The sequence below is a fragment of the Zootoca vivipara genome, chromosome 1, assembly GCF_963506605.1.
Source record: "Zootoca vivipara chromosome 1, rZooViv1.1, whole genome shotgun sequence".
Taxonomy (NCBI): domain Eukaryota; kingdom Metazoa; phylum Chordata; class Lepidosauria; order Squamata; family Lacertidae; genus Zootoca; species Zootoca vivipara.
Window position 1 is genome coordinate 132990659 of NC_083276.1, and position 22328 is coordinate 133012986.

At 41.8% G+C, this 22328-nt stretch overlaps 1 protein-coding gene across 4 annotated transcripts in view; it reads left to right on the forward strand.

The window, feature by feature from the left end:
- AGAP1 (ArfGAP with GTPase domain, ankyrin repeat and PH domain 1) overlaps positions 1 to 22328 on the forward strand; it is a 378138-nt gene that overhangs the window by 242726 nt on the left and 113084 nt on the right. For all 4 annotated transcript variants that reach the window (XM_060282347.1, XM_060282348.1, XM_035139158.2 and 1 more), the window contains one exon: positions 5392 to 5553. In XM_060282347.1, coding sequence (XP_060138330.1) covers positions 5392 to 5553 — 162 coding nt within the window. The remainder of the gene's footprint in view (positions 1 to 5391; positions 5554 to 22328) is intronic.

The following is a 22328-nucleotide window of genomic DNA, read 5'->3' on the forward strand; positions in this document are numbered from 1 at the left end:
CTGGAACTCTCTAGCTTTCTCCATAATCCAGCGCATGTTTGCTATTTGGTCTCTGGTTCCTCTGCCCTTTCGAAATCCAGCTTGCACTTCTGGGAGTTCTCGGTCCACATACTGCCTAAGCCTGTCTTGTAGAATTTTAAGCATAACCTTGCTAGCGTGTGAAATGAGCGCAATTGTGCGGTAGTTGGAGCATTCTTTGGCACTGCCCTTCTTTGGAATTGGGATGTAGACTGATCTTCTCCAATCCTCTGGCCATTGCTGAGTTTTCCAAACTTGCTGGCATATTGGGTGTAGCACCTTAACAGCATCATCTTTTAAAATTTTAAATAGTTCAGATACGCTAGCCATCTTCGAATATCTAAAGGGATGATGGAGCAAGCTTGCTTTCTCCTGCTTCAGAGGCTAGGATCCAAACCAATGGCTTCATGCTACAAGAAAGGAGATTCTGACTCAACATCTTCCTGATGGTGAAAGCTGTTTGATAGTGGAACAGACTCCCTTGGGAAGTGGTGGACCCTCCTTCCTTGGAGTTTCTGAGCAGAGGGTGGACGGCCATCTGTCATGCATGCTTTAGTTGAGAATCCTGCTTTGCTGGGGGTTGAACTAGATGACGCTTGGAATCCCTTCCAGCTCTACAAATCTGTGAAAGCTTATTGGCCAGCTGTCAAGTGGCAGGACCACCCAGAAAAATAAATTGCTAATAAAACGTATTAGAAAGGACTTGCAAGGGTGGGGATGGGTGGGTGGGTGTAGCCATATATTGACTGGAGAATAACACCAACACCATAAATAACACCAAGAACTTCTGAATAGGTTACAAATCTTGAATATTACTTTCCATATATTACTTCCCATATATTGAATAGCTAGTAACACTGACCCAAAAATATATCTAGCAATGTACCTCCAAAATATGCACTAGGACGTTAAGAGGGGGGCAATGAACAATGTTTCTCATCTTCTGTAACATCACAAAGGAAAAAAACACTTCAGTTATAGCAACCTTTATTACATTTAAAATACTCAACCGATATTCTAAAATATTTTCTTATGGGGAAAATTATCCAAAATATTCTTCTACAATGGTAAGAAACAATGGCTGACATCAACATTACAATTTAAATGGGAGGAATTTAGTTACGTGCACTTCTGTTGATTTTAATGGGACTCAATCTTCCTTAATTTGGGCCAGATCGTGCTCATTTTGTTTTGCTCTAGGTTACACAACTAGCTTATGGCCCTCCATGTACTGTGGGACTACAGCTCCACCATCCTTGCAAGGACAGATGTGAGATAGAACCCAGCAAACTGTAGAGAGAGCCACAGGTTAGGCAACCCTGTTCTAGACAAAACTACACATTGCATACAGTTGTGTGTCCTGTCCTTTTATGTGTGGTTGTTTTATAAAGAAAACAGCCATGGAAGGCTGCAGTCTTGATTAGAGCATTAATTATTGGCAGAGGGTGCTCCACCATTCCCTCTCAGGTCATTTTGCTGCTTAAAATCTCCCTCTTCTCTCTCTCCACAGGGGCAGGCATATCTGCCCCCCTCCAGTCCCCCCACCCTTGCTTCAATACATTTGCAAGCAGAATGAGACTGTGCTGCTCCAGTGTAGACAGTAAGAGCTGTTCGACAGTGGAATTTGCTTCCAAGGAGTGTGGTGGAGTCTCCTTCTTTGGAGGTCTTTAAGCAGAGGCTTGACAGCCATCTGTCAAGAATGCTTTGATGGTGTTTCCTGCTTGGCAGGGGGTTCGACTGGATGGCCCTTGTGGTCTCTTCCAGCTCTATGATTCTGTGATAATATGTATCTTATACATGATCATTTATTTGCTGTCAAAAATATGGTGCTCGTACTCTTTATACCAGGAATTAAGTTGTCTTGGATTGTAATGTTGATGTCAGCCATTGTTTCTTACCATTGTAGAAGAATATTTTGGATAATTTTCCCCATAGTAAAATATTTTAGAATATCGGTTGAGTATTTTAAATGTAATAAAGGTTGCTATAACTGAAGTGTTTTTTTCCTTTGTGATGTTACAGAAGATGAAAAACATTGTTCTTCAATAGAAAACCAGCATCATCCTAGCTCATTTGAGCCCATTTTTTGCAACATACTGGTAGTCATTCATATATAAATGAAATACTCACTTTGAAATGCAAATAGTTAAAGAAAAATAGCATATGTTAGAGGTAAGTACATTTTCAAATCAGCTCCTACATTTTACAGATGCGAATACAGCTAAAATTATTCTTTGGAAAGAATCTGGAGCTTTTGACACACTGAAGCTTGAACTAATCAAGGTTTCTCAGTGAGCATATACACATATCCATATCAAGGAACCAGTGCTGAGAATACATGGATTAGCATAGTAATTTAACTGCCCCCTGCTAATCAACTAAAGCAGCCAGATGATGCGTATATGATGCATTTGTAGAAGCAGTCTTTCAGAACTCTGAATAAACCAGGTAGTTGACCATGTATTTTATGTTAATTCTAATAAACTGAAAGTGAGGCAGATGCTGAAGTGCTGCTAGTCCTTGCATGTAAGATTTTGACGTTAAAGCTTTACAAGAACCTCTTCACAATAAGATCTCTCATGAGATGCAGAATCCTAATAAGTGACTGAATTCATGCTCTGGCTGGCCAATCTGTTATGTTCTTGGACATTTTTCAGTATCATGTTGCATAAGTATTGCATAAATACAGTATGTTAAATATGGTCGTGTTAAAAAATCCTTATTGAAGTTGAGAGTGGGACCTTGCTTCCTGGAGGACTACTTTGCAAGAACTTGGTGATGAATATGTGATAAAAGCAGCAGTTACCATTAACACATTACAGTGCTATGATTATAGTAGCATAGCTGGTATTTTTGATTGAGTCAAAATGTTTAAAATATAAATTTGGGAGCTTTACATAGTAGTAACAGGAATAAGGTTTGTCCTATGCAGGGGAAGCCATATTGGGAATTCTGTAATTTAAATGTGAGAAGTTAAGTGTGTGTGTGTGTGTGTGTGTGTGTGTGTGTGTGAGAGAGAGAGAGAGAGAGAGAGAGAGAGAGAGAGAGAGAGAGGAGTGAGTGGCCTGAGTTCAATGGAGTCCCTTCTTTTTTCATCTGCTCCCTTGCAAGCTGCCATAGTCACTGGGTGTGTGGGCTCCCAAAGAGGAACTTGCAACCCCCTCTCTGTTCCCTTTTGTTGCCTCATTGGGCTAAGTCTGTTTAGCTTTAGCTTTGCAGTTGTCTGAATATGGGCTTCTGGTTAAAAACTCTCCAGACTAAACTTGAACTAGTAGCTTGATTGTAGCTCATGGAAATAGCTTAACTACAAGTGTTGGTTCAGCCAACCCAGCTATGCAGCATGGCAGCAAAAAGTGCTGGGGAGGAGCAAAGCATCTGTGAGCCATTCTCTGGAAGCCTAATATCCCAGAGGCTAATACCCCAGAGGACAGGACCACACTTCAAAATGACCTTAACAGATTAGGGAACTGGGCCAAAGCAAACAAGATGAATTTGAACAGGGAGAAATGTAAGGTACTACACTTGGGCAAAAAAAACGAAAGGCACAAATACAGGATGGGAGACACCTGGCGTGAGAGCTGTACATGTGAAAATGATCTAGGAGTCTTGGTAGACCACAAACTTGACATGAGTCAACAGTGTGATGCAGCAGCTAAAAAAGCCAATGCAATTCTGGGCTGCATCAATAGGAGTATAGCATCTAGATCAAGGGAAGTAATAGTACCACTGTATTCTGCTCTGGTCAGACCTCACCTGGAGTACTGTGTCCAGTTCTGGGCACCACAGTTCAAGAAGGATACTGACAAGCTGGAACGTGTCCAGAGGAGGGCAACCAAAATGGTCAAAGGCCTGGAAAGGGTGCCTTATGAGGAACGGTTTAGGGCATGTTTAGCCTGGAGAAGAGAAGGTTAAGGGGTGATATGATAGCCGTGTTCAAATATATAAAAGGATGTCATATAGAGGAAAGTGAAAGGTTGTTTTCTGCTGCTCCAGAGAAGCGGACACGGAGCAATGGATTCAAACTACAAGAAAGAAGATTCCACCTAAACATTAGGAAGAACTTCCTGACAGTAAGAGCTGTTCGACAGTGGAACTTGCTGCCAAGGAGTGTGGTGGAGTCTCCTGCTTTGGAGGTCTTTAAGCAGATGCTTGACAGCCATATGTTTGATATGAATGCTTTGATGGTGTTTCCTGCTCAGCAGGGGGTTGGACTGGATGGCCCTTGTGGTCTCTTCCAACTCCATGATTCTATGATTCTCTCCCTGACCACTCATTGTTGTCCCACCAGCATTCCCCAGGCTCTGAGCCATTTTCCCTTGAAGGTTCCCTAGCTGGTTCCTCCCACCATTCCTCTGCATCCAACCAGTCCATGACACATATATAAACCAGTATCAGTTCATTATCCTTCTGTCACTCCCTCTCACCCAAGGTCCAAACTTTCACCCAAGGTCCAAACTCTCAGCTCACCCACAAAAGTGTCACAATGAGAAGAGTTGTTCACTGTTATCACTAACCACCGGTGCACCACCGCTGTTCTCCTGTCTTCAAAATTTCTTACAATAACCCAATCTTTGATGAAGACAAAGAAGAATAAATTGCTAACTCTCTGCAGTAGCATGATTTAGATAACTCCATCTAATAAGATAATGATTTCAAACATTTCAAGTGAATTATACAATCACTTAGGTAAAGGGACCCCTGACCATTAGGTCCAGTCGTGACCGACTCTGGGGTTGCGCGCTCATCTCGCATTATTGGCCGAGGGAGCCGGCGTATAGCTTCCAGGTCATGTGGCCAGCATGACAAAGCCGCTTCTGGCAAACCAGAGCAGCACATGGAAACGCCGTTTACCTTCCCGCTGTAGCGGTTCCTATTTATCTACTTGCATTTTGACGTGCTTTCGAACTGCTAGGTTGGCAGGAGCTGGGACCAAGCAACGGGAGCTCAACCCGTCACAGGGATTCGAACCGCCGACCTTCTGATCAGCAAGCCCTAGGCTCAGTGGTTTAACCACAGCGCCACCTGGGTCCCTTTCTTACAAACAACTTTGAGACTGACATTTGAGGCCTCCAGATTTATCACTATGCCTTCTCTCATAAACTCTGTTTTGTTTGGGGTTTTCATCATAGCCAAATGCAGGTTCATACTTTTAATTCTCAACATGATATAAAACAAAGGGAATATACGGAGAGATTTTACTAGCGGGGCTGTGTGTGACACTCTCTGTAAGGGGGACTTTGGAAGATACCTAATAATGACAACATCAATCAGCATTCTGTCAAAGATTATTGTTTCTTCATTCCCACTTTCTGTTATCCTGAATGTAAAAATTTGTTTTTCACTTTCAGTAACTTTCAATCCTTTTCTTTCTAGGAAATGTGACTACTAGTACTTCTGTGTCTCAGATGGCAAGCGGCATCAGTCTGGTTTCCTTCAACAGTCGCCCTGACGGGATGCATCAGCGGTCCTATTCAGTCTCCAGTGCTGACCAGTGGAGTGAGGTGACAGTTGTGGCGAACTCAAGCATTAGTAGTGGTAAGACAGTGGGAGAATTTTTTATTTTAACAGTTTTATATAGATTCATAAAATCCTCTCCAAAGAGAGATAAGAATCATGGTAAGCATGTTATTTGAAATGATTTCAATGACAAGGATCTTTGCATCAGCAGTGCAAGCTTTGGCCCATGCCAAGTCTCTTGGTTCTTCCCAAACCAAACCCATCTTCTATCACAACAGGCAAGGGACAAAGTAAAACCATGAAGCTGGTCAATTTCAGCACTTTTTGAATTGCAGTTGGAAATGGAGCACACTTGGAGCACACTTCCAATTTTTCCTTTGCAGCCCCGGCTTCAGCTGCAAAGGAAGAGGTTTCCTGAGCCACAGCTGCAAATAGTCTTCCTTTGCAGCCAGAACTTGAATTATAGCTGGGGCTGCAAAGGAGGAAAGAAAGGTGCGCTTGAGTCTTCCTCTGCATGATACGGGGGCAAAGTTTCATCAACTGATGTTGTGTGATGTCAGGTGATTGACAGGTGACTGGCCCCTGTAGCCAGATTAAGTTTTTCCACTCCTGCTTTACACTCTATTAGTCTACAGAAACACAGCCAATTTACACACTTCTCTGCCCTATGGAAGAGGGGTGGGATTTTTCTTTAACGGTGTCATGCACATATTGCCAGGAGAGTTGTGCCACAGGGCCTCTTTCTGCACATTAGTGGGTTAGGAGAGCTGGGGGGGGGGATCACATCTGGCAACCAATGCACCCTTTGAGTTTCAGTACATAGGTAGGCAAGTCTAAAAATCCTGGGACACAAATTTCCACAGCTCTAGTGGGTATGGTGGCTCATTTACCAGAAGTAATGTATTTAGTGTTAATGCTGGAAGTGTATACAGTTGTACCTAGGAAGTCGAACAGCTTAGTTCTCGAACATTTTAGCTCCCGAACATCGCAAACCTGGAAGTGACTGTTCCAGTTTGTGAACTATTTTTGGAAGCCAAACATCCGACGGGGCTTCCGATTGGCTGCAGAAGCCACGCTTTGGTTTTTGAACATTTTGGAAGTCGAACGGAATTCCAGAATGGATTCCATTCGACTTCCAAGGTACGACTGTACAGTGGTACTTTGGGTTAAGAACTTAATTCATTCTGGAGTTCCGGTCTTAACCTGAAACTGTTCTTAACCTGAGCATACCACTTTAGCTAATGGGACCTCCTGCTGCCACCATGCCACTGGCACGTGATTTCTGTTCTCATCCTGAAGCAAAGTTCTTAACCCGAGGTACTATTTCTGGATTAGTGGAGTCTGTAAGCTGAAGCGTCTGTAGCCTGAAGCGTCTGTAACCCGAGGTGCCTCTGTACTTGATTCTGACCAAATTAAGCCTCCTATCTAGCCACTAGAGTGCCGTGGAAATTTGTGTCCTGGGCTTTTTAGACTTGTCTACTCTTGTACTATCTGAAACCAACGGGGCGCATGGGTCACCAGATGTGAAATAGGTTGGCATTATGTTCAGCTCTCCTCCCCCACTTCATGGTTGCCCATCCGGCTGGGCAGGTGCAGACAAAGCCCCTGCTTCTTGGCTTGGTTGAGGGGGAAATAAGGGCACCTTGAAGTCAACAGCAATTAATTGAAATAAACTACCACACCCCCCCCCCCCGAAAAAAATATTGCAGCAATTCATACGTATACATATCTCCTCAGAAGATTAGCCTGATTAAATTAAATTGGACTTGTAAAGTAAGTGCATACAGAGTTGTAGTGTAAACTCCTGTACTTACACCAACATTGATATAGTTGTTAGGTGTTTGGGCAAAAAATTTTTTTATTTATTTATTTATTTATCATTACTGCTCAGTCCTGTGTATGTTTGTTGTTCAATGCAGCCTGTCCTTGGTGTATTTGTGCACACAACTGCAAACATGTTTACTTGATAGTAACTATTTACTGTCTTCCTGTGTGTAATTGTGTTTAGGATTGCATACTTACTGTTCACCTCTTCCCCTTCTAATATTCTGTCCAAAGGCAATGCCTTATGAGCTATGAACTAGCACATCTCTTAGGTTCTGTTTGCAGTTTCATGCAAGCAAGGGGTCACCCTGATATATAGGTATCTCTCTGAGCAAATGTCAGCGTTTGTGAATTACATCCTGGATCCTTCTTGTGTAACCATCGTATGTTAATGAAACCACCATCTTCTCTGATGTTCTCTGCAGAGTCTTAGGTTGCAACAGCTGCCCTCTGTCCCTATACAGTGGTACCTCGGGTTACAAACGCTTCAGGTTACAAACGCTTCAGGTTACAGACTGCTAACCCAGAAATAGTACCTCGGGTTAAGAACTTTGCTTCAGGGTGAGAACAGAAATTGCGTGGCGGCGGCAGCAGGAGGCCCCATTAGCTAAAGTGGTGCTTCAGGTTAAGAACAGTTTCAGGTTAAGACCGGACCTCCAGAACCAATTAAGTTCTTAAGCAGATGTACCACTGTAGATGGCTTTATACATGCCCCCTTTTAGAATTTACAGGAGGTATTGTCTCACATGAAACTGAGTTCTAATGATGTAAATTGATTAAGAATTGTGCGATATAAAAAGGTTAAAAGTTTATGAATTACAGAGAGGTAAATTGGAAGTCAGCATTTAAAGATTTTCTTTGTTTTTGTTTAATACCTTATGTGTTGCTTTTTATGTGGCATTTGGTATTTGTTTTTTGTTTGTTTTTCATTGTCGTGTGTGTTTTTGTGTTTGTGTTTTGCTTCCCCCTTTTTTTCTTTTTTTTTCTTTTTCTTTTGTTTTATTTTGTAAAAATATGTAGATGAAGAATGTTTTGTGTTTGTGTTTGTAATTCTGTTGTTTATTAATGCTTTTAATGAGAAAACTAATAAAAATTTATTTTTCTAAAAAATTCTAGCACCTTATCTAAATTATATAATTTGGTATTTGAACTACTGGTGTTAATCATTGTATTATAAATTGGTATTGTTATAACGAGGCTATTATTGGATTGTAATTGAAAACTAATAAAAATTATTATATATATGAAACTGAGTTCTAAGATTATCAGCCTATTTGCAGAAGTAACTTGTGTTTGACTTTGTTATATCACTAAAGAACCCCATGTTTCATTGAAACTTGCTATACCTTGATGTTTAGCATATATAAACATTCACTTTTCTATTTTCCATGTACCAATCTATTTGTTTTTACATTTTGGTGGTTATACAATTTGATAAATTTCATTTTATAGCATTTGGTTTTTGAGCTTGGGCTATATGCATTTCTCTTTGGTTTTCGCTTTGCCTTGAAAACCTTCAACGTGGATGTAAATGGTTGGATGAGGAAAAGGAAACTGAACCTCAGGGCAGACAAGGCAGGCAGGAATGCAGTTGGTTAGTAAAATCTAGATCCAGGGCCCCGGATCTAGAACAGGCCCAGCCTGTTCTGCAAAAGGTTGCACTTCCCATCAGTGACAATGTGTGCAAATTGTAGGCTCCGTATTGCTTTGGGACATGCCAGTGGAATCTGTGGTGCCCAGTGCCCTGGCCATGATGACTGGGGCCGATGAGAGTTCTAGATGAACCCATCTGGAGGGCACCATATTGGTGAAGGCCAGACTAATGCAAAGCAATACCAAGACCGCATTTCTGTAGTCAATTTTAGCTTCTAAGATTGTTTCACAGAATGGGAATGTGTTAAGGTCTGACTGGGTGGGAAGGTCATAAGGAGGTAACCAATAGTTCCGGTACAAAATTGGAATTGGCAAGCACAAGTATTTTCTTGTCACCATTGATGAAATAGTAATTTGTTATTATCCATGCCATTTTTTAATTGAATGAGATCAATTTGGGCTGTGCCCATTTTGTTGACGAATGAAAGAATCTTTTTAATTTCAGCCATTTCACCTATGCTCAATAAAAGGTTTTTATGTGTAAGCTGTAGAAGCTAAGTATCTTTTTCCGTTCAAATGCCAATATGTCGGAGAGCGTGCCTGCCACATGGTTTTATTTTAGGCAAAAGAACATATTGGGATTCATTATTTCTCTGCACTTTTTCATGTTAAATTGAATTTGGTAGCTCTGGATAAGTTTTCAAGGTTTTCCTATCAGGCTCTTTGGTTCCCTGCAGTTTCCTTCTTTTAAGCAACTGTGAACATCCCCTAATTAGATAAATTACTTTATAGAGAGTAGAGCTACAAAACAGGAGGTGCTGGTTAAATTAAGGGGGGGGGGTAGAAAAATCCATTCTAAGAAATGGAATGCCCCACTGCTTTATGACTATTACAGTTGTAAGGTTTTACATCTAAGTACCCAAGGTTTAAAATTAAATGTCTGATATAATTTGGCACTAGTAACATGAAGTCTGTGACTGTCCTCAGAGAATATCTAGACAGTTTTGTTGCATGATTCAAATTGCTGGGCGCTTCATAGTGAGAAAATCATACAATTGGGTCCCCTTTTAGTTGAGTGCCAGGTGCTGCTCAGCATAGCTTAATCCAATAGCACATTGAGCTTTGAATTTCTTTCTAAAACTGTTTCGGAACAATACAGCATGAAAAATCCCCCTTTCTGTTTACTTATCTCTTCTCAGTGTTTGACAGAAGTAATCTTAGCAGCGAGAGAATAAAATCTGGAGGTAGTAAATCCCTGTTGAAAAATCTCTTGTGCAGATTCTTTATGGGGCCTCAATTGATCTACACAGTTTAAACTGGTGCAGTTTAAACTGTTTATCACTCTAATGGTGGCAGTGAGACTATGGGCATGGGCTTATAAGCCCCTGTGCAAGAAAGTGGTTTCTGTGGTCGGTGATGAAGTGACTTGGTGTTATTGATTGATTTGGAACAATTATCTTTGCAATAACTATTGGCTGATAGGTCTTGTTGTATCTGATTTGGTGGCATGCATTTCTGTTTGAATCATTTGCTGTGAAGTTTATCTTTAACTTCACACTCCTGTGCAGCAGGAGATATGTTTATTGCCATTGTTGTTCCTGCATCAGTGTGATTGCTTGAACCAAATATCTTTGGTTTTTGCAATACCCCTCTCTTCCTAGGTATTGTTTCTTCTAGGCCCTGCTCCCCAGCAGCGCCAATCTCAAGCTGATCTCCCCACATGTTTACATTTACTATTCAGTATGAAAATGAATGTAGCATCATGTTCATATGGTGTACTCTATCTGAGCTGGCTGATTGCTATTTCCACTTGGTCACATCTAGAGATGGACAAATCTGTTAATTTTTGTGTGTCTTGTTTTTCCATTCGTAAGTTCAGTTCTCCATATTTCCACAAAGGTTTGTAAATTTTCATTAAACATTCATCAGTATTTTAGTGCATATGTATCCTAATTGTAGATTTTAACATTTTTGCAAGCAATTTTATATGGCTTTTTTGCTAATACATGCATTTTGTGCACTTTCCTCAATTTCGTACACATTTAGTTAGAAAATTGCATTGCAAAATTTGGAGAAATGTGAATTTTGAAGGGTAGCTGTGTTTTAGTTCATATAGTGCTGCATTGTAGTTCACACATTGTTTCAGGAAGTGCAAATTAGGTAGGCTTAAAACGGAAACTTGCGTGCATTACTCCCCTGTCTCTTGTCACACCTTACCCTGTGCTTCCATGGTGTTAATGTGGTGGTGCCCTGGCTCTGGAATGCTCTCTTCAAACAGCATTAGGCCCCAACCATACACTATTTTTGGTGCCAGGTTTTATTTGACAGGCCATTTAAACAGATGTATTTAGTCTGCATGATTGTTTTACAATATTATTGCTGTCTCTCATTTTTGACATTCCATTATGAATGTTGATGTTTTGTTGATGAATTGGCTTATTTATATCCTTTGTACACCAGCTTGAAATCTGTTTGGATGAAGGGCAGTCTAGATATCTTGAAATAAATGCTAAAATGCAGAAACAATGTGGAATCATAGAGTTGGAAGGGGTCCCAAGGGTTGTCTAGACCAACCCCCTGCAATGCCGGAATCTCAACTGAAGCCCCTGCAATGAGGAATCTCAGTGGTAGAGGGTTATAAGATGTGTTTTCCCCCTTATTGGCATCATCTCAACTTGTAGCACTGGTAGGAAGAGTAACCACGTCATAAGCCCCTTGTGTGTGGTTTCCTTCTTTTTAAACCTCACCAGAACAGTGTGGGAGGCAACCATCTGGGAGGGTAGAAGAACTGGTTGTGGAGCATTTGTTCCCCAGCAGCAACTTTGCGCAGTGCAGCTTTTGATAGCAGCTCACCTCCAAAAGCTCACCTCTATCTTTCCCCAAGGGGGCAATGTCATGGAGGAGGGTTTGGGTTTGAGCACAATTAAGAAGCAGGAGTAGGTTTTGCCTGTGTTGATTCTGCTTGCAACAAATTTAGCAAAATGGTGGAGTACTCCTGTTCTGAATTTTTTGCTCCTCTCTAGAGTAGGGAAAAAAAGATTAAGAAGCAAGACTGTTTTCATGTGTTTATAAATGCTCAAACTTTTTTGTTTTGAAGAAATAACTGAATATTGATGGTTTATGCCAAATTATTAGAAACCAGAAGGGGTCAATGTGGCTGTACCATATATGATAGTAATTTACTTGGATTATATTCCTAATCTCTGTCATGCTTCCTGCATGAGTGTTACAAGCATGTCAGTCTAATACATGCATAGACTAGTGGCCAAAATTGTGGAAACCTTTTGGAAAAAAGTGTATTTTCGAGGTTTGATGGCTCATAAGACCACTTTTTTTGAGATAATGCCATAAAATTATGTATCAATAGAAAGATAATTTAATGAAGAATGTAATGCAATAACTTTTATGAAGGATTATTTATTACAACAGCAGTCATAAAGAAGAAACATGAAACACATAGAAAAAATGAGAGATACAAAAATTCTCACCATGTCAGTTAATAGTTAGTTAGTTAGTTAGTTAGTTAGTTAGTTAGTTAGTTAGTTAGTTAGGTAACCTTTAGCCTTCCCATGGAGTGAACCAAGTTTTTTTTAGTTCTGCAGCTGTAATAATGTGAAAGCAAGATTGAATTATTGCCTCTATTAATTGGGTTTTATTGCTGGGTTGCTTCTGACTTTCGATTGGGTGCAGTCTGGGCTATGTATTTTGGGGCATTTACATTCCTGTAATGACACAAATTCTGCCCACACCTTTTGCTGTCATACAACCCCAGCTCATAACACTAAGTGGGTGTTTCACGGTAGGTGTAATGCAAGCAGGATGTAAATCTTCTCGGATTCTTCTCCCCAGGCATTTCCTTTTTTATATAACTATTTTTTATTAAAATTTACATAACAAATTTTAATTTCAACATATCATAGAATCATAGAATAGAATCATAGAGTTGGAAGAGACCACAAGGGCCATCCAGTCCAACCCCCTGCCAAGCAGGAAACACCATCAAAGCATTCTTGACATATGCCTGTCAAGCCTCTGCTTAAAGACCTCCAAAGAAGGAGACTCTTACTGTCAGGAAGTTCTTCCTAATGTTTAGGTGGAATCTTCTTTCTTGAAGTTTGAATCCATTGCTCCGTGTCCGCTTCTCTGGAGCAGCAGAAAACAACCTTTCTCCCTCCTCTATATGACATCCTTTTATATATTTGAACATGGTTATCATATCACCCCTCAACCTTCTCTTCTCCAGGCTAAACATACCCAGCTCCCTAAGCCGTTCCTCATAAGGCATCGTTTCCAGGCCTTTGACTATTTTGGTTGCCCTCTTCTGGACACGTTCCAGCTTGTCAGTATCCTTCTTGAACTGTGGTGCCCAGAACTGGACACAGTACTCCAGGTGAGGTCTGACCAGAGCAGAATACAGTGGTACTATTACTTCCCTAGATCTAGATGCTATACTCCTATTCATGCATCCCAGAATTGCATTGGCTTTTTTAGCTGCTGTATCACACTGTTGACTCATGTCAAGTTTGTGGTCTACCAAGACTCCTAGATCCTTTTCACATGTACTGCTCTCAAGCCAGGTGTCACCCATCCTGTATTTGTGCCTTTCATATTTTTTTGCCCAAGTGTAGTACCTTACATTTCTCCTTGTTAAAGTTCATTTTGTTTGCTTTGGCCCAGCTGTCTAATCTGTTAAGGTCATTTTGAAGTGTGATCCTGTCCTCTGGGGTATTAGCCACCGCTCCCAATTAGGTGTCGTCTGCAAACTTGCTCAGGATGCCCTCAATCACCTTCTCATTTAGGATTCTCCAAATCCCTTAACTTCCCCCCACCCTTCTCTGGTTTTCATTGTCAATCTCTTTTTATTCAACTTACCCTATTTATTCCAATTTATTATATCTATTATTAACTTTTCCATTATATTTGGTTTTTTACAAGTAGTACTCTAATCCTGCCAAAGTTTTTCTCTTAAATAAACTACAGTATAAAATTTTCCTATTCTTTCCTAAATTTCTTTTCATCCTGGTCTCTGACTCTCCCGGTCAATTTTGGTGTAGTCCATCATCTTCATCAGCCATTCTTCTCTGGTTGGAATTTTGTCTTCTTTCCATCTCTGGGCCAATAGTATTCTTGCTGCTGTCGTCGCATACATAGTCTTTTCTGCTCTTTTGGGATCTCTGCACCTAAAATGTCTAACAAAAAAACCTCTTTTTTCACAAATGTTATTTTAAACATTTTTTTCAACTCATTATATATCATTTCCCCGAAAGCTTTTGTTACCTTGCACGTCCACCACGTATGTTAGAACATGCCTTCTTTTTCTTTACCTTTCCAACATACATTAGAAGCAGTTCTATACATCTTTGCTAATTTTACTGCTGTTAAATACCATCTACATATCATTTTCATATAGTTTTCCTTCAACGAACAGCATGCTGTGAATTTTAAATTTTATTCTCCTCACGTATTTCATGCCATCACTACCAAGCAAGGAGATTTTGGTCTCATCACTCCAAATAACACTGTCCCATTAGTCCAGTGAACATGAGTTTTAGCTCAGTTTAATCTTTTCAACCTTTGTTTGAGAGATAGCAATGGCTTTTTCCTTGGAATTCTAGCATTTAAACCATATTTCTGCAGTCTGCGCAGTCTTTGCACTCAACTTCACATCCTTGGGTTAAGAACTTGATTCGTTCCAGAGGTCCATTCTTAACCTGAAACTGTTCTTAACCTGAGGTTCCACTTTAGCTAATGGGGCCACTGTACATTGCGCCATGTTATCTTGTATACACCCAGATGATTTTCTTCTGTCATGTAGGTACAGTCTCTCAATTCTTCTATTGCCACTTGCTGTTGTGCACCTTTTCCTGCCTTTGCCAGTCTGATTTTGTAGTGACTGAGTCTCCTTATACCTCTTCAATAATTTAGAAATGCCACCTTTGGTTAAGTTTCCACTGATTTTTCTTCTAATTTCTTCATAACTGTAGCCTTGTTCACTTTATAGTACTATTTTACATTGCTTTCTGGTCAACTCTGCACCATTTCTTTTATTTTATTACATTTTACAAGCTCACTAAATGAAAGAACAAAAAACCAACCAACTTGAAAGCAATAAGAAATGTTCTCTCAGCTCCAGTACATAACATCAATAGCTGAATCCTACTGTGACATGACTGGGTCATTGCCAAAACAAGATCACACCTGATTGGCTCTCTAAACACTCATGCTCATTGGCTACATTCAAATGAAAGAAAGCTACTGCATATCAACATAAGCAAGTTGTGCTTCCTTTTTCTGGTTATTTGGCCGTAACTTTGATAGAATACATATAATTGGGGGGAAAATTCATTTCATTACATTCTTCATTAAAAAGCTTTCCATTGATATATAATTTTATGGTATTACTCCAAAGAAAAGTGGTGTTATGAGCCATCAAACCTCAGAAATACACTTTTTCCAAAAGGTTTCCACAAGTTTGGCCACTAGTCTTTTTGGCCACTACAATTTTTAAAGTAGGTCCTACAGTACAAGTAGGACCTACTTTAAAAATTGTAGTGTCTCACTTCCGGTCTACCAGCCAGCGCTGATCGGCAAGGAATCCTTGAGCTCCGAGGTTCCTGGTGCTGTGAGGGAGGGGGAGAGCCGTGAGAGCAACGCGCCCCCCAAAAAGAACCGTAGATTGAGCTTTCTGGGGGCATGAGAGCTCAGCTGCGCCCAAAGGTGACTCCTCTGCTCACCGGTAAGCTCTCTTTGCGGGCACCATTTTCAAGACTACTGCTACCCTCACAGAGCGAAGCTCCGAGCCAGCAGCGGAGAGCGGTGGATTTTTCAAATAAAAAATAAAAAAAAGGATTTGGAAGACATTGGACACTGTGAGTAACAGAAATATATATATATATTCAATTGAAAAGAATTGGCCACAGGATGAGATCTAAACAGGAAGTAGGTCTCCCTCATTGAGAGAACAGCGATGCAGTTAATTTGCCTGCAGCCGGAGAGTTTGACAGGACTTTAACAACTTCCAAGGATTGGACTTAAAACCTTCCCCCTGAGGCAGGGTAAAAGGGAGAAGGATTGATAACATTAAAATCCCTGTAAAAATATTAATTTGGACTGGGGCAACCCCCCCTGGAACTGGCGTCAGGTCCCTGGAGGGATCAGCCAGACACCATTATGACATCACAATAGGAAGGAATTTGTTTACCTCTTTGAGGCTGAGAACTGTTAACTTTGGAGAAAGAGCAAATATAAGGCTGTGTACAAGAAGTTTGATAATGCTCTTTTCAGAAATGGACACAAGATTTTTAAAATATGAATAAGAATTAAAAATGAGAGTTGAGAACCAGATCGGACGTAAACTTTGTTTTTGAGGTTTGGAAATACGAACAGCGCCACTTCTTGCATTGTAATCTCTGCAGCTCCCATGGAATTTGAGACAAACAGGATGTCAGTAGACACATCATCATTTGGCTCTTTAGACTTTGTGGATTATCAAAAACTCCTGGAACTGATTTTGGACGTGAGATATGAATTGTGGCGGAACAATACAGTGGTACCTCAGTTTATGAACACAATTGGTTCCGGAAGTCTGTTCATAAACTGAAGCGTTCATAAACTGAAGCGAACTTTCCCATTGAAAGTAATGGAAAGTGGATTAATCCGTTCCAGACGGTCCGCGGAGTAACCGTTCATAAACTGAAGCGAACTTTTCCATTGAAAGTAATGCAAAGTGGATTAATCCGTTCCAGACGGGTCCGCGAAGTACTTAAACTGAAGCGTTCATAAACTGAAACATGGGTGTAATTGGTTCCGGAAGTCTGTTCATAAACTGAAGCGTTCATAAACTGAAGCGAACTTTCCCATTAGAGATTGTGCATAGAGATTGTGCATATAGAGATTTGCAAAATAAGACAACCGAAGCAAGATGAACAAGCATCATCCGGGGGCATTGTAAATGACTTTGCAGAAGAGGAAGGCCCATCAGTCCTGGATAATATAATTGAACTTAAAAAAGAGAAGGAAGATGTATGGAATATTGTCCCCCCAGTGGGCGAGGGGGAACAAGACTTATGTTTGATTCAAGGAGTCCTCAAAGAAGAACCAGCATGGAATAATGCCCCCCCCCCAGTGAGAGAGAGAGGGCAGGGTCCATGCTGGGGCCTGAGCTTAACTGGGGGGGGGGGGGAATTGAGATAGGGCTGAAAAGTGGAAACAGAGCTGGATGGTACTGTGCTACAGTTAGAAAATTGGGGGGCAGCAGGGGTCAAAGAAGGGAGAGTGGTGGACAGGTGGCGAAAGAGTGGGAATAGGGTGAGGAGCAACAATGGGGTTTTTTTCTGATTGATTAAGATGGTCCGAAACTGGAACGTTTTACAGAGCTGGTTGATACATCTGGAAGATCCGGAGTCCAGGGGAAGGGGGGTAGAATTAGATAAATGTGGTTAAAGGTTATTATGGTAGAAGAAGTAACATTTGAATGTATGGAAAATTTGGGGGCTATAAATTGTGAGGCTATCGGAAGAATTAGAGATGGATGGGAATTAATTAATTAATTGGATTTGGCTTAACTAACTAATTAATTATAGGTTGAGGATAGTCGATGTCTTTTTTTCTTTGAGTAGATTAGAATTGGTTGGGGGGGGAATGGAAAAATTGTGTCAGAATGATTTAAAATGATAAATGAAAATTGCTTAATTTAGATTTAATAAATGGACCCAGTGTGGGGGGAATTGAGGAAGTCCACAATGGCAAGTTAATGTAATGAATTGATATGTTTTTTTCTTTTTCTTTTCTTTTTTTGGATTGTGTTTTTTTTGTTTATGTGTTAAAATGTTTGAAAATTAATAAATATTATTTGAAAAAAATTAAGGCCTCAAGGATTGCTCCTTGAGCTGTGCATCTTGTCTCTTCTGCAAGGACACTCACTCTCTTCATAAGTATTTGATCCATCCTTAGTTTTGACAATGTGCCTGTTTCCAGCCCACTGGCACTGACACAAACTCCCTTCCTTCAGGTTTCATACCTGACCATGTGCGCCTGACACTGGCGGAGGAAGAGGAGTGCGGGGGGAGCGCACCACCCCCCAGCAGCGCAATCCCAGTGGGGTTCCATCACGGCTGCCCCCGTCTGCCCTGTGAATGCGCACCACGCCTCTGGGATGCGCGCCAGACCCGCCCCCCACCTGCTCTCCCCCCCCCCCCGTACCGGAGCATGGAGCTCCGCCACTGGTGCCTGACTAGATCCTTGCTAAGGCTTGACACTGATTTTCCAGCGGCACCTTTGCTCCACCATTCAGGAGCATTTTGGGTAGTGTGCAGCCAGTCTTAAAGAAGTCTTTAAGACTGCATGGGCAGTCTTTAACCAGTATCGCCCAGTCCCATGCCTCTGTTCTTCGCCTCCGCTTCAAAATCCTGGAGAATAAAGGCAATCAATATTTTTTAAATGCCTTGGGCAGCTTAGAATCATAGAATCATAGAGTTGGAAGAGACCACAAGGGCCATCCAGTCCAACCCCCTGCCAAGCAGGAAACACCATCAAAGCATTCCTGACAGATGGCTGTCAAGCCTCTGCTTAAAGACCTCCAAAGAAGGAGACTCCACCACACTTCTTGGCAGCAAATTCCACTGCCGAACAGCTCTTACTGTCAGGAAGTTCTTCCTAATGTTTAGGTGGAATCTTCTTTCTTGAAGTTTGAATCCATTGCTCTGCATCCGCTTCTCTGGAGCAGCTGAAAACAACCTTTCTCCCTCCTTTGATATATTTGAACAAGTCTATCATATCACCCCTTAACCTTCTCTTCTCCAGGCTAAACATACCCAGCTCCCTAAGCCGTTCCTCATAAGGCATAAGCTTCTCTCCAGTCAGCAGCCACACATCACAAGGAATTACGCTGGCTTGCTTCTCCTTCCCTGCTGTACATCCAACGCTGACATTTGGCCACCTGAGGAGGATCAGGAACAGGTAAAGGTAAAGAGGCCCCTGACCATCAGGTCCAGTCGTGTCCGACTCTGGGGTTGCGGTGCTCATCTTGCTCTAGAGGCCAAGGGAGCCAGCGTTTGTCCACAGACAGCTTCCGGGTCATGTGGCCAGCATGACAAAGCTGCTTCTGGCGAACCAGAGCAGCAGACGGAAATGCCGTTTACCTTCCCGCCGGAGCAGTACCTATTTATCTACTTGCACTTTGATGTGCTTTCGAACTGCTAGGTGGGCAGGAGCTGGGACCGAGCAACAGGAGCTCACCCCATTGCAGGGATTCGAACCACCGACCTTCTGATCAGTAAGCCCTAGGCAGGAAGAAAAATCTACATTAGGATCTGCTGCCCTACTGAATACTGCCACCTGAAGCAGTTGCCTCACCTTGCCTCATGGATGGGCCTGCCTTGTGTACAACCATGTTGAATACTGCAGGAACCCAAGTTATCTGTTGAGGGATGCAGAGAGCAAACCCATTTGCACAGCTTTTGCTGGCTCCAGTGCTGGCTCCAGTGCTGGCTCCAGTCCTGGCTCCAGTGCTGAGCTATGACCACTTCAGAAGGTCCTGGCCGACTGCATGTAAAAATCTATGCACACTGATTTTTATTTTTATTTTATTATTTTTCACCATGCAGATGGTGACTTAGAGCACATGATACCAAATGCCTTATGCTACTGTATGTATTCCAAGAAAACATGTTGAAGAATAAAAATATGGTGAGAGACACTGGTCCCATACCGTCATTTTACCGTATTTTGTATGCTCCAGGTTAATCACAGTAAAACATTTTTGCTCTCCTTACACATTTTCTTCCTTGAGATTGTGAATGTTCTCTATATCTGGCCTTCATGAACACATCCAAGAGAGATCTGATCTGACCTTTCAGGCGAAAGGTTGCTGTGCAGTTGAAACAGCACCAAACTTAGTACTTACAAAGTAAGATGAGTCTGACTCTGATATCTCCAGAAATCTGAGAACATTCCATTGCTCTTTTTTATAAGCTGTCTGTTTGTCTGACTTTAACTACAAGATAGTTCTTCATAACTCAAACTGTTGGATTTTGACAGATAAGACAGATGGTAAAATTCCTTCATTTTTCAAATTAAAGACCACTGTCTGCATTGACACCACTTTTAGAAATTCAATAGTGATTTTTATGACTTTTGTTGTTGTTGTTTAAGGATGACAGTATTTTATTTTGGCCTGACTATGGCCTTCATAGGCCTTTTACTAGGAAGGACAATCTTCTTGACATATGGCTAATATTATGCGTCCAAAGCTAGAATTTATAACTTTTACTCCAAGAAACATTATTGTTCACCTTAGCTCCTACATGATTAAAAATTACTTATTTCAAAATTTCAGAACATTGGAAAAAATCACAATAGAAAATTCAATTCAAACATCTGCCAGGTTCTCTTCACAGAAATGCTGCAATGCAGACGTGAACTTAACATTGACACCACAGCACTCGTGTGTTGCAGCCAATAAGCTACCAATGGGGTGAGCCATTCAAATGCTACCTATACAACTGGAAGCTAAAAATACATTAAATCAACTGGGACTGCAATCAAATGAAGACAAACAACAAAACAGCCGTTTTTGGAGTGCAGCGGCTGAGGTGGGAGCACAAGGGCTCTGCCTCTTGGATTTTGTGTGTGTGTTTGTTTCTGGCTGGTGACCTGTGGGTGACCTTGGAAGTGAGGGGTGGGGCTTCTGGTGAGTCAGTTGACTAGCTGTGGGCGGAGCTAGTCAGTGTTTGGAGTGCAGCGGCGCGCGCCTAACAGCGCGTGTAGTTTGTCCCATCTTTTAGATTTAGAGTAGCAAGTCTCACACATTTATTGGGGGGGACCTAGGCCTCCTCTTCATTTCCCCTTGACTTCAAGCTTTTCAAGATGGAGGGGGGGGAACAACTGTAGTCACCTGCCATTCCTGTGCAATGTTTGTGTTCTTGCCAAAGGATGTAGGCAGCTACACCTGCAGCAATTGCAAGTTAGTTGCCCTACTAGAAGACAAGGTTGCCCTACTGGAAGACAACATCCAGCAACTTCAGGCCTGTGTATCTACGCTCCAGAGAATTAAAGAGCTGGAGCCTTCCTTGGATGCAGCAGAGCACACTGTCTGCACCAAGGAGGAGACAGGGGACATCCCTGAGGAGGAGGTCAGTTCCCCAACACAGGACCCAGATGTATGGAGGAACGTGACTCATAGAAGTAGAAGACCCAGGGATCGCTCTGAGTGTTTAGAACTACACAATCGATTTGAAGTACTCTCCCTTAACATGGAAGACGAAGAACAGACTCCATTTGAAGATCTCTCCCTCATCACAGTTGATCAGGAATATAAAGACGAGCAGCAAAGTCAGTCCTCCGAGAATATGCAGGTAACCTTGGAAGGGACAGCACATGGAAGAATCCTGAACAAGCCTATGAAGAGGCGTGTAGTGGTGATAGGGGATTCCCTACTGAGGGGTACAGAAGCAGTGATCTGTGGGCCTGACAAGATGTTTCGAGAGGTGTGCTGTCTCCCCGGGGCCAAGATCAAAGATGTAACAGAATGGCTGCAAGGAATCATAAAACCCACTGATAAATACCCCTTCCTTTTGGTCCATGTGGGAACCAATGACACTGCAAGCCATAGCCTCCAGAAGATCAAAAGTGATTATGAGGCTCTGGGCAGGAAGTTGAAGCAATTAAATGCACAAATTGTCATCTCATCTGTCCTCCCAGTTGAACAACATGGCCCTGGGAGAGAGGGAAAAATAGGGGAAGTGAACAACTGGCTTCGCAAATGGTGCAAACAGGAACGCTTTGGATTCTTAGATCACGGTCTGCAGTTTCTTGAAGATGGACTTCTGGCAAGTGATGGGCTGCACCTCACAAAGGTTGGGAGGAATGTTTTTGCTATGAAACTCAAAAACCTCATCAGGAGGGCTTTAAACTGACTTATGTGGGGGAGGGAGACAATGGAGGGAGACTCCTGAAGGTAGGAGTCTATCAAGTGCTGAAGATGTTCATCCAAATGTCAAGGACCAAATGGAGCAAACAGCATGCAGACCTAGTGGTGGGAGGAAAATATCCTTAAATAAGAGACATGGGGGAATGATCAATGGTCTTCAATGTCTGTATACTAATGCACAGAGCATGGGAAATAAACGAGATGAACTTGAGCAGTAAGAGCTGTTTGGCAGTGGAATTTGCTGCCAAGGAGTGTGGTGGAGTCTCCTTCTTTGGAGGTCTTTAAGCAGAGGCTTGACAGCCATCTGTCAAGAATGCTTTGATGGTTTTCCTGCTTGGCAGGGGGGGGGGTTGGACTGGATGGCCCTTGTGGTCTCTTCCAACTCTATGATTGTATGATTTTGCTTGCCTTCTCTTCCCCACTATTTGTAAGGCTTCATTGGACAGCCACTTTGCTTTCTTCCATTTCCTTTTCATTGGGATGGTTTTCGTTGCTGCCTCCTTGGTTC